The following is a 12,974-nucleotide window of genomic DNA, read 5'->3' on the forward strand; positions in this document are numbered from 1 at the left end:
CTGTGCCACGCCAGGGTGTGTTTGTTCACCCCTGCCTGTCTGTCTCTCTCTCTCTCCATGTGCCTGTGCCACCAGGATGAGAAGCAGGCAGCCACCACTCTGCTGGTGGGACCCCGGCACGGCATCAGCCACGTCATTGACCTGAAGACCAACCTCACCACGGTGCTGTCAGAGTTCAGCAAGGTCAGCAAGATCCAGCTGTTCAGGGAGAACCAGGGGGTGGCCCGGGTGGAGACGAGCATCCTGGATGCCAAGGTAGGCATGGGTGCCGTGGAGATGAGGCTGGGGGTTTGGGGCCAGCCTTTGAGGGGATTCACGTCACAGCTGTGTGCTGGAGAATCTGCTTGGGATTCCTAGAGCCTCCAAAACTCCTTTCCCTCCAGGGCGTGCAGCATCTCCCCTGCTGGTCTGACTCCTTGTGCCATACAGGCAGGGATGGCCGCTGAGGGCCACAGGGCAGGCACGGTGGCCTTCTGGCCATGACCCGAACACCTACCTAATGGTTCAAGCAGGATCCTCGGGGCAGATGGGGGTGACACAGGCCAGGCAGGTAGCAGGACCCTTTGGAGGCAGGACAGCACCTCACCTCTGCTCAGGGATGGAGAGCAGCAGTATGTGGCCATAGCTGGGCTGGGTGCAGCTACTGGAGGGGACTGGGAGGTTTCATGCATTAGTAGCACTTGTGGAACTTGTCAAGCCAGGCAGGATTGTTGAATGAAGTGGAAATGATGGGAAGAAGGTGTTGGGCTCGGTGTGAGCACAGTTGGCTGTGTGTCCCTGGCCCAGCAGCCACCCCCTGGGTACCTTGCCAGCTGCCCCTGTTATCCTCCCCTTCAGCCCCCAGAGCACTCCTTGGCATGCCCTCCTGTGCCCTGTGTGTTGTCATCCCCCATCTCCTGCTGTTGTTGTGTAGTGCGGTGCTGGTTCTGATAGTCAATCCCTGTGGTCAGCCCCTGCCACCCCTCCTCATGGGTCCCAAACCCTCCAAGAAAAGGGTCAGCAGCACAGTAAGATCTTTATTTCCTTCTTTGGTGCCTGGTGCAGCAGCCACAAGATCCTAAAGAGAACTTCCCTTGGCCTTTGGTCAGGTTTTTAACAAGCTGGGACATGGCCCTGACAGACGCAAAGGCACATAGCTGTGTGTGTCTCCAGGGCATCCTCGGTGTCACTGCCTCCCTGCCCCATGGGGAAGGACAGCTGAGAGGCAGAGATCTCATAGGTAAATGCCAAGTTTTCTCCTCTCCTCCCACTTTGAATTCAACAGGACAGAGTTAGGATTGACTTTGGAGTTAATCAGTCAGGAGCAGTGCTTGGAGAGACTGCCTGGCACAGTGGGGCCAGGACTCTGTGGGGCAGGGAGGTGCTGCTGCACAAGCCCTCTGAGCCTTTGGCTGTGGGTCAGCTTTCCTGCCCCTGCATCCATCCCTTTTCCCCCCGAGACTGATGAAGCTGAGCTGCTTTGCTAGCTGTCTCTGTGTTTCATCTCCTGGAAGGCCTCAAAGCCTCAGCCCTCTCTGCAGCCCTTTCTTTGCACTGCTTCAGTCGTAGTCTCACAGCTGTAATCACGGTGGATTTGTTTAGGATTCTCCTGCTGCCTCCTGTCCTGGTGGATTTTTGTACTTTCTCCCACCCAGCTCATTAATTCCTCCAAGTCTGTTTTCCTGCTGCCACTGTGCCTGGTCCAGCAGCTCTGCTAACCTGCAGTAACACTCCAGTAGCCTCTGCCAGAGCTGTGCTAATCCTCATCCCCTCTGCTTCAGCTCTCCCCTCCACAGCCTCATCGACAAAGCCCTTTTTTTGCATTCCTAATCCAAGTGGGTATTTGGTCAACTGTAACATTTTTAACATTCCCTCTTCTGCATCCCACCGAGGTCAGTTGTTGTGCAGTTAAAGCCTTGGTGTCCTGCTGTGTCTGTTCTAACCCTTCAAAGCCCTCACCCTCCCCTGCTGCAGCATGGAGAGGTGGAAGCCCTCCTTGCCTAGCCCCTCCAGCTACCTGGGCTGTGCAGGAATCCATCCATTTACTCCTTACAGAGCAGGAATAACCAGGGGCTGCACCACGAGTAACCCTGCAGGTTCCTCCTGCTGCCCACGCCCCTTGGATTTGTGTGTATAAAATCACCACATTAATGCATTAATAACAGGCTGCTCATGACCCTGTTACTGCTCGTGGCTCACTGTGAGTGCTCTGAGCATGGCTGTCCCCACCGTCACCTAGCTCCATGGCACTGAGCTCTTGGGGTGCTGCTGACCTCCTCTCCCTGGTGTGGAAGAGAGCACCGTTCCCCCCACACAGACTGGCCACAGGAGGGACAGATGCTCTGGAGGCTTAGGTGATGCTGGCATCCATCTGCTCTGAATTAGGTGGCAATTCCCACGCAGCTTGTCCACAGATCCTGCAGCACTGCTCCCCACAGCCATTCCCCGTGGCAGCAATCCACTCTGTACCTCCCCCAGCCCTTTCCTGCTGCAGGAGCAGACTTTCCCCTGTGACCCTGCTGTCCAGCCCCCCAAAGGCTGGAGAAAAGCCTGCTCACTGGAGTAAGCCTGCTCACACACTTCCTGCAAGCACGTCCGCATGCACGATGGCTTTATCTCCATGACAAACTCCAGGCAGCTGCCTCTGGCCACCAAAAGCCCCTCTGCCTGCCTGGAATGGAGCAAGCACCCCATTTATGGCCCTCAGCAGGCTCCACAGCACCGTGCCAGGGCAGAGGCTGCTGCTATCTGTCTTCATTTAGCCATTATCCAAAGGGCTGGGCTTTAAAGGCAGAATGTTTACTCCAAAATGAGGCATATGCTAATCCTACGCAGGACAGCGATGGATGAGGCAGGCTAAGAAAAGCAGGCAAAAAGATCATTACCTCACGGTGCTAATCTGCTCTCTCCAATTATTCCATTGCACTGAACGTGTCACTGGCTAAAGCCCTAGGTTGCAAATAAATCAGTTTCTGCTGTGAGTTGCAAACTGTTAGAGGGCTCAAAGTAGTGTCCTGACTGCTCTGGAGACCTGTCAAATCCATGTCACCCTTGGGAACCTGTCAGAGCTCCAGTGTAGGAGGGGATGTCCCCCTGGGCTATTTCACCCTGGTGCCTGGCACTGCTGCTGTGATGGGATGCTGGTGCTGGGGCAGCTCCCAGCCTGAATCTGTAGGAGATGCTCGCTGAGTTACTGTGGAAACACAGATGGTCGATGATGGTTTAGGGTTTTGTGCAGAAAGACCATCTTGAATTTCTAAGTGTAGTTAAAATGATGGGTAAAAAAGGGGTCAGGTCATGGAGCAGCCATCAGCTGGGCGGTCTGAACACCCTGACCAAACCAGCCAGCACAGTCCAGACATCCTTATCTGCTGCTGAGCTGCAACCACAGCCCAGACTCACCTGCTAGGAAGGAGCTGGGGGAGATTTTCAGGTAACAAACATGCTTGAGGAGATCATAAACCATTTGCATTTATTTTGGGCGGAAAAGAAATACTGTTTGTCTTATGAATTATTCACTAGGTAGTTAATTGGTTTGTTTTGGCGCTTTTCCATTCTGGGCTTCAATTTTTGTTTAAAACAGCCCAGGGATACAAACCCAGGGCTGGTACTTCTGCTTTGCCTTCTTTAGATTTTTGCCACGGTGGCAAGAGGGGGGCAAATGCTGACAGAACCCCTCAGAGAGGAGCCACACAACCTCGGGACAGAAGAACAAAAACCTCCAGGCTTCTGCTGCTGGTTCCAAGGATTTTTGTTCCATTGCAAGGTCTGTGAGAGCTGCAGGGAGGACAGGAGCAGGTTTTGTCTCGACAGTCACGGAAGGAGTGAGCAGTTCTGCTTGGGAATGCTGAGAAAGTTCCCAGTCTGCAGCTGGGGGCAGGACCACACATCCCCAGCTGCACTGCAGTGGTGCAAGTGGTCTTTTTGCAGGTTTCAGTGGTCATTCTCACCTGACAAATCCTCCTTTCTGCTGGGGCTGTAGCGTCTCTGTTCTTCCTCCTCATGTTTGGGCACTGATTCTGGAGCTCATACATCTGCTGGGGGCAGGGAGGTGGCACAAGGTGTCTCCTGTGATCTTTATGCATTAAGTGCATCTTGCCAGGTTAGGGGGCTCTGCATCTCCCAGGGGCTTCCCCCTCCTGCTGGGACCAACGAGAGAGTGGCCAATGCTTCTGAGCCAGCTCAGAATCGAGCTTCAGGCATGCATCTCCCTTCCTCCCTGCTGCAGACCTGCAAAGTCCTCCTGTACCTCCCAGTATCCCAGGAAGGACAATGTCAGCATCTCCTGCCTGGCACCTGGACAAGCCTGGCAGCCTGGATGGGGCACAGGAGGTGACTGCTCCCCCAGGCTCCCCAGTGCAGGAGGTGTGGGGGAGCTGCTCAGCTCCAGGCTCCCCTGGCTGTGCAGCTCCGTAGCTCCCACAGGAGCTAAGGGTTTGTTCTTTCTGAAATGGCTTTTCCAATGGAGCATTTCTCCTTTCTGATTTACACAGCTGCACACCGCCAGGCTTTTCGTCATTAACAGCCTTGACATTGGGAAAAAGGCCGCTGAAGCACTCTGAATGCGAATGAAGGAAGGTGCTTGGGGGACAGGTGGATCACCTGAGCCTGGACAAGCTCTGCAGCTTAGCAGAGGCGCAGAGGAGCTGTCCCAGGCAGGGCTCTGGGGCAGGAGCCCGCAGCACTGGCTGCTCGCCAGGCACAATTCAATCAAAGGCATCGGGGTAATTGGCTTTGGTCTCCCAGCAGGGCCCGCAGCCAGCCGGCGCTTAAGCCGAGATCAAGACTTGAGAGAGGAAACCAAAGGAAAAATTAATTCAGAAAGATCCCTGGCTGCTGCTGCTGTGCCTGGAATGTGGGTAGTGGTGTTGGTGTCCCAGGGCGTGCTTCCAGCCTGCCCGGAAAAAAACAGCGCTGTGCACGGCTGGGGTTCAGCCCTGTCCTCTCTGCGTGGAAGGAGAGCCCTTCCTCTCCCGAGGGATGGATGATGACCCCTCTGAGCCTTCCCTGCTGGAGCCAGCCCCAGGCCTGGCTGTGCTCCGCTCAGCTGATCGTGGCAGGGATGTGCTGAGGCTGGTGCCCGATGTGTATTTGCCAAACTCCAGTCTGAAAACAGTGGGGAGCCCCATCAAAGTCACCAGGGCAGGCCAGGCTGACGTTCCTCCTGCTCCTGCAAGCACTGACTGGAGCCCCTGGGATTTCTCCTACAGGAAGAGCAAGGCTTTGGAGTGATGACAGGCCCGCAGCTCTGATCCCCTACACCAAATTAATCTTTATTTGCATTAAACCATTCTGAAACGCCGTCATCTCCTGGGAGAGAGGGAGGGATTGAGGTTTCCTTTGGCTGGGTACCTGGGTGGGAGGGGCAGATGCAGATCCCTGCTTGCAGTGGGGTGTAAGGCAAGGGAATGGGATGTAAAGCAAAGCACTGGGATGCAAAACGAAGCACTTCCCAGCTCCAGCACCACCCAGATTGCTGCCTGCAGGCACACAGGGGACGATGAAAGAAACACAAGAGGCAGACAACATGTGGAGAGGATGAGTTTCCAAGCCTGCAAAGCCAAATTTGATTTGTTCATTAAAAAAAGAAAAAAAAGGAGGAAAAAAGAGAAAAAGAAGCCCCAAAGCCAACCAAAAAATGCAGCCCTCTAAGGAAGGAGAGACCTGCAGGTCTAACCAAGGCAGTGCCCTTATTGATCAACAAGTGGGAAGTAGTGGTCCTTGTCACAAGCAGCCTGCTGTTGATAGAACTGAGTTATTAATGCTTCAGGGGAAAGAAGGAAAGGTCAAAGTAGAAGTGAAAAATTGACTGCTGCCTCGTTAGGCCCAGGTGCCTCTATTATTAAATAAAAACTTGTCAGTGCACCTCAAGTAAACCAAGGAACATAAATTATGTAAATTCATCTCCCATCTTTCTGCTGCACTGCATTAAAGGAAGCAGGGTAGGACCCAAAGTACATGATAAAGGCGAGAGATTAAAAGGAAATGCATATAATCTTAGAGGTTATAGTATGAATAGATCAAGCCATAAATTAATTTCAGTATGAGGACTGTTAAAATCATATAACATAACCCTAGCCAGAAAATTTCCTACAGACCTTTGTTTGAGCAAGAAAATACCCTCCAGAAGAACACTGAGATCTTGTTTAAAAGCAGGGCATTATAGAAAAATCACTATATAATTAATAAGCTAATGCAAAAGTAATTTCTTCTATCTGGTATAAACATATTTTGTTTTCCTTCACAGAGAGGCTGGCTGTCAAGCAGGAAACTTTGAATGAAAAGGTGTCCTTTCCTCATGAGGCCTAGAAAATCTAGGAAACCATTATGCATGACAGATCAAGCCATCAATAATTTCAGGCTGGTATTACACATTTAGATGTAGGAAGAGCATCCTTGTGAAAATTTGCTTCTTTACATGTTGCCACATTATAGGTCAGAGATGGCACATCACCTGGCGTCCCACTGGGAACCTGATGTCTGGCCAATTTTTAGAGATGTAGGATTATCCCAGTAAGTTTGCTTCTGTGTAAAACTTAGAGTTTTCGTCCCAAAGGTGCAGCTGTCCTGACAAAACACAGACAGACATTTCTGCTTTGCTCTCCCAAGGAAACAGAGCCCTGGGGACACTGAGAAGCTGTAGCAGCAAGAATGTGCCTGTGAGAATGAGGAAGAGAATGGGCTGGTGGGCATGAGACAGGCCAGAGGTGCCTGGGAGGACAGCCAGGGGTTATCCACGTTGATGACTTGTTTCCCATCAGTGATCAATATCACCTCCTGATCAACAGCTGGGAAAGAAAGTTCTGCACCTTGTGGCCACAGAGCTGCCAGGGCAGGGAGCAGGGCTCAGAGGAACAGCACTGCTTTTGCCCCTGCTGCATCCTTCCCTGCCTTCCAGCTGCTCACATAAGTCTCTGCCCTACTGCACCCCTGGGTTTAGAAAACAGTAAGATTCATGCTCTTCCAGGTTGCTACCTCTTTGTTGGGTTTGGTTGAGATTGAGCAGCAAGTTGAAAAAACTGCAGGGAGATAAAGGGATGTCACAATAAACCCCAGCCCTGTGGGCACCAGGCCAGTCCTGACCTCAGGCACGAGCCCTCACTGCCTCTTGCAGGATGTTTCTAAGGGAAAGGAGGTGAATCCTGTTTGCCAGAAGCCAAGGAAACCCAAAGCACAGACTGCAGTTCTTCAGAGTTGTTCTCGTTCAGAGCAGCTCCCCACAAAGCTGCCCTGAATTTGCCATCTAAAACCCTCAGCAGCATGAGTTGGAAAGGCTTGGTGCACCTGTTCACAGTGTCAATATTTGCTCAGCTCGCCCGTGCCTGGCTGTCTCCACACCATCACATTTGCCTTGCCCACATGGAACAGGGTGGCCAAGGTTGCCAGTGCCTAAAAATAACACCTCCCTTAGCTGCCACCCCGGATACCTCCTCTTTGTGGAATCATTTCCCAACAGAACAAGGCTGCTGCAATCATGTTTTCTCTTTGCCTCTTGACCCCATAAATCACTTTCAGATCTGCTGGCCACTTTCAGGGGGATGTGGCAGCGGGGTGGACATCTCAAAGGCAGCTGAGCTGTTGCAATCTCAGCAAAACTACCGAGTGGAGTGGAAGAGAGAGAGTCAGTCCTGTAACCCCATGTGGGAAAGGCTCAGATCCTCTGCCAGAACTCTGTCAGTGAGCAGCAGAGAAGCCAGCAAGGCCAGGGGAGATGCACAGCCTGACTGCAGCAGCTTTGCTCACAATCACTGTCATTGTAAACAGCTCCTAACCCATGAGCAGGACACAGACCCGTGTCCCAGGCCATGGGCAGATGACACATCCACAGCAGGGGTGGATGGCTCCAAGCTGCACCTGAAGTGATTTAATCCCTAATAACAATATTTAAATGCTTGACAATTTAAGAACTCTCACGCAGCTCCCCTGTCAGTATATCAGAGTAATCTTTTCTAAGCTGTAATGTTAATCAGGTTTAAGATTCCTCCTTTTCAGAGCAGAGTGCCACAGTTAGCTCTTGTGTGCCATGCATTTATTGCTGGAAGCCATTCTGGAGGCTGGACTTGCTTGGAGACCTGGTAGGGAGCTCCAGCACCCTGGTGTATCATTTGTAGTCAAGAAACATCAGGGTTGTTGTATCTCAGTCCTGTCACCCTCCAGGAGGACTGATCCAGGGGCTGTGTCCTGCCAGCAAGAATCTACAGTCCCATCTCTGGATGGGTGGGAGCATCCTGAGGCAGAGGTAGCTGAGCAAAGATGGAAAGATGGAAATGGGTCTTGGAGATGCTGATCACCAGCTGGAGCACTGGGGCTACCCTGGGGGCTGCATGGTGAGCACTGACAGGGAGGCAGTGAAGGTTCACAACCCTGTGCCACTCTGCCTCTGTGGGATTCAGACATGGTGGAAACTATGCCCTGGTTTTCCTTTTGGAAGGGGATTCCCAGCCCACCTTGGCCTCTTGGTTTAATCTCCCAGCAGTGGGTGTTTATCAGCCATTGCCTCCCTCCCGCTGGGATTTGCTCCCTCCCTTGCTGCTGACTCTCCAAACCCTGCAGAACAGAGCAGGGGAAATGCACAAATATGTCCTCATTCAACAGATGGCTTGAAAAATCCAGGAGGGCTCAGCCCTGTGTAGAAGCCACTTGTTTTAAGGATGCTTCATACACAGAACACATGGTTTCCTTTCATCACTTATGTCAAGACTGGAGCTGGGCTAAGAGGTGTCACCTCCCCACCACTGCATGCCTGCCTCCTTTGAGCTATGTTGAGAATCTCTTCACTCCTCTCCCTCTGGTTTGATACTTCCCCTTTGATCTGTGTCATCTCAGGGTTTTTTTCCAAGATTCAGAAAGAGCCTTGTCAAGCAGGCAGGGGTAGAGCCTCTCAGCAGAGCACATTCACTTGTCAGGCTACTTCTCCTGCACATCAAGTTATTTCTTCTCCTTTATCTTCCTGCACAGCAGCCAAAGAGAGAACTTCTTTACCCTGGCCCTGGGAGAAATCTGCCAGGGGCTGGCATGTCTTGGGGATCTCATGCAGCTCTGCCCAGGGCTGATGGCTGCACACCCAAGTTTGTTGCATGTTATGGTCCAGAGCGTGACACTCTGGCCTAAGGTGAGCCTTCCTTTGCCAGAATTGCCTTGGTGGCTTACAGCAGCAAATATTTAGCAGAGCACAAAACTGGTCAGTGGGTACCAGAAACCTCTTGTGGTTATAAAACAAGAAAACCGAAATAGCTTTAATGCTTTTCACACTGTGTAGGTTTAAGTGTTTTTTAAAACAGCCTTGGTGTTCCCTGAATGTGGTAAATGAGTTCTTCTGAGTCCTGGAGGGCTCTCAGTGTGCAAGAGGCTGAGCGTGGCAGGACAGGCAGCCTGAGACAGCAGCAGTTCAGCATCCCCAGTTGGCTCAGATAACCCCTGTACCTGGGCACAAAGGTCCTTTAGGTGGAGGTGCTTTGTGCAAGGGGTAGGTGAGGGCAGGAGCTGTCTTTGCCATCACTGTTGAAGGCACTTGTCATTTTCTTCCATCTCACGGGTCTGTCCTGAGCACTGCTGGGGGCTCCGATGGAGCATGCGCCTCTCAAGTGAGCTGTGCTGACACAGACTGCTCTGCCCAGCCTGCTCCCAGCAGTGCACAGGACCTCACTGGGTGGGCAAGAGTGAATCCCACCCCAACTGCTTCCCTGGCCTAGCTGATCTTCTCCTCGGGACAATCTGGGAACTGGGAGTCACACTGTCTGCTGCTAGATTGTGCTGTGAGGTTATATGTGTCACGCAGATCATGTCTGAGTTTTATTTCTCTTTAAAGCAAAGATCTTTTTTAGCATGCAAATAAATGCTCTCCTAAAAGGGAAGGCACCATCTGCTCCTAAGCACAAATTTTATTTCCCAGAGGGTTAGGTTTAAATAAGATCCACAGTCTCAGAGCAGTGGCTGGGGGAACCTGTATTGGGGTTTGGCCCCTTTGGCATCTTGCTGGAAGCAGATGTTTTAATTTATGGGAGGGAGACACGGTGCCTGCAATGAAAGAGGGGCTCTGGCGGCTGGAGACTCCCAAACTCCCTGTGCTCCTCCCGAAGCCCTGATGGTTGAACAGGTGCTTGCAGGTGGGCTCAGAGCACTGACAAGCACACAAAGCATCAGAAGGACATTGTTGTGGGTCCCTCATCCTCGGGGGAGTCAGCAAGCAGGAATCACAGCTGCAGCCAGATGCTCTCCTGTGCACAGCCATTTGTTGGGTGAGCTGGAGCAAGGCTGTGCAGCTGGCTGGTTTTTCACATGGGAGTGCTGGGAGCACCAGCAGCTCACCAGTTCCACCAGTGCAGGACCCAGCACAGCCCCTGTGGAGCTCTGGTCCCCATCAGCTGAGCCAGTGGCCCTCATGTGCTTTGCCTCTCTTGCCTTCCAGCCGCTGGTGTTGCTGATGGAGTGGCCTGAAGCCACCAACTTTGCCTGCCTCATCGCAGGCTACTGCCGGCTCCTGGTGGACTCCAAGAAGATGATCCTGTCCAGGGCCCCCAGCCAGCCACCCCCGCCTCAGATTATTAAGGCAGGTACGTTTCAGCCTCTGCTTTCTGTGCCAGCCCCTTCCCCAGCCTCCTCCCCTCCCTGTGCTCAGCACTCTGCAGCATTAGGAAGGGGAAGGCTTTCTCTGACATCTCCCCTCTGCTCCCACTCAGCTTGAGAACCAGCAGACTCCCTCTTTAGCCAGAAAGCAGGGAGCAGGTAGACAGGTCCTCATTTTGGATCAGCCAAAATGACTTGTGGTATCAGCTCAGGCCCTAAGCACTCCCTGTGAGTTGTCGTGGCAGCTCCTGGAGCAGCTCCAGGAGCTGCCGTTTGAGAAGACCTGTAAAGCTGCCAGCCACACGCCGGGTCCTCACAGAGCAGCCTGTGCACTGCTGCAGGGATGCAGCACACATTCCCTGGCTGGCATCCTGCTCCAGGGACCCACCTGAGTGTGTGAGCTCAGGGGGCTGCATTCCTGCTGCCTCTGACACTGCTGCCCCCAGCCTGGGGGTCTGAGCCTCACGGGCAGCCCTGCGAGCGTGATTTCCTGAATCAGGAGTGTGATTTCCTGAATCAGCAGCTGCTCTGCTGGTTTCCTGAATCAGGAAGGCAACTTGGCTGTTCCAGCTTTTCAGGGAGCAGAAGGCTGGTCTGGACACAGCAGCAGCTTCCATCCCAACAGGCACCAATGCTGGCCCTTAAGGATGGATTGGAGGTGTGAGTCACCCTGCAAAAAGAGCAGTGATTCTCAAGAGTGATTTCAAACAAGAGCTACAAACCATGAACTACATGCTGCTGTTCCATCCAGGCGTTCACATCCAATATATTTTCTTTAGGAAATATAAAATACGGGTTCGGTGACTGGAGATGGGCAAAATACCAATCCAGCTGCCTCTGGAAGGTCACTCCCAGACCTCCCAAGTGACACTGCAGCTCCAGAGAGCAGCGACAAGTCCTCAGTTTAGCTGCCAGTGTCAAAACTCCCTTCTCAGGATGGGCCTGGCTTGGGGAGGTGGGAGGAGTGCAGAGAGCTCATGGGGTCCTTGGGAAAGCACTTGGTGCCTTTGAGGAATGCACCCAAACGTAGATTTGGCACATGTGGGAGGACACACTCACAAGAGGGATCAGGAAAGCATCTGCAGCAACCTCAGTGAATCCAGAAAAGGCCTGGCAGGTGATTTTGGTGTAAGTATAAGCAGTTTCCTCTCCTTTCTTCCTCTGTGCCTCTGACTGACAGCTGTCACTGTGCTCTGCCCTGGTTGCCCTATGGAAATGTCTTTAATCACATTTTGCTGTGAGCAGAGGGTGTTTGCAACTGAACTGGTTTAACTGTCATCAGAGTGCTCCTTCCCTGGCTCATGCCACCGTGATATGGGCTACAGGGACACATGGGGCACATGGCTGTGGGAGCTCAGAGAAGTGGAGAGCACCCCACACCCGAGGGCTTGGAAGGAGGCTGGCAGCACCCACAGTTCCTGGCCTCTCAGGGATGTCTCAGCATGTGCAAGTGGTATTTTTCCACATTCTAGCTACTGTGACAATAGCCAGAATTTTTTCCTGAGATTTTGCTTCAGGGCCTTGGTCCAAACCTCTGCCAAAAAGAGTTGTAGATTTTGCCCTGTTCTTGACAGTCTCAAGTAACCAATGTAACTCTGCAGGGGCAGGAGTGAGCGTGAGAGGGAGTCACAGTGTGGGCAGGACAGCGATGGCTCTGTGCCAGCCCCTCTCTGGATGGCCTGTCCATCCTCCTGGGTGCGGTGAAAACCTCTGTGACCAGTGGAGTGGAGCAGTTCCCTTGCAGACCCAGTGCACTCAGCCCAGCCGCTCAGGCACCCTTCAGAAGGAGTGGATTTAGGGTGTGCTGGGGAAACAGTCTGCTCTCCACAGGGCTCGGGCTGAGCTGTCAGAGCTGGACGGATCACAGGGAGCAGCGACTGCTGATCATTAGCACATCCTTGCAGGAGAGAGCCCCACTGGGATGAATTAAGTTAGCCCAGACTTCCCAGGCTGCAGGCAGACTGTGCCAGAATCTTAAATGTAAAATCAAGCCTTGGCCCATGCTTTTACCTAGAAGAGCACATCCATCTTCCCTGAGGCCCATTAGAGCCTCCTGCTGAACAGCAGACATTTTTAGAAATGCACACGCTGTCTGGATGTTGTCACTTAGATCCATCTCTCTGCATTTCCCTGCGGAGCCATATGCCAGAGCTTTGCCCTCCATTGTGCCACGCTGGAGCTACACAGGTGATTCACCTCCCTGTCCCTTCTTCTCCCCACTCTCACCATCAGCCATCATCTTCCAAGAAGCTCTGTGCCCTTAGTTGCTCTCTCAGCTCCTTGTCAGGAAGTTTTCTTTTTCCTGAGCATGCAGCAGCTGGATTTTGGATTTTTGGGGCTTGGCCCCATCCAGCAGCATGCCTTAGCTTGGCACGGGCAGCCAGCAAGCCTCTGCCTCAGCCTTTGCCACCCTTCTACAGCCCACACGT

The 12,974-nt window shown here is 52.7% G+C and overlaps 1 protein-coding gene across 6 annotated transcripts in view; it reads left to right on the forward strand.

The window, feature by feature from the left end:
• FRMPD3 (FERM and PDZ domain containing 3) overlaps positions 1 to 12,974 on the forward strand; it is a 59,023-nt gene that overhangs the window by 38,696 nt on the left and 7,353 nt on the right. For all 6 annotated transcript variants that reach the window (XM_068205225.1, XM_068205224.1, XM_068205228.1 and 3 more), the window contains 2 exons: positions 76 to 255; positions 10,388 to 10,532. In XM_068205225.1, coding sequence (XP_068061326.1) covers positions 76 to 255; positions 10,388 to 10,532 — 325 coding nt within the window. The remainder of the gene's footprint in view (positions 1 to 75; positions 256 to 10,387; positions 10,533 to 12,974) is intronic.

This window comes from Anomalospiza imberbis, chromosome 14 (assembly GCF_031753505.1).
Source record: "Anomalospiza imberbis isolate Cuckoo-Finch-1a 21T00152 chromosome 14, ASM3175350v1, whole genome shotgun sequence".
Taxonomy (NCBI): Eukaryota; Metazoa; Chordata; class Aves; order Passeriformes; family Viduidae; genus Anomalospiza; species Anomalospiza imberbis.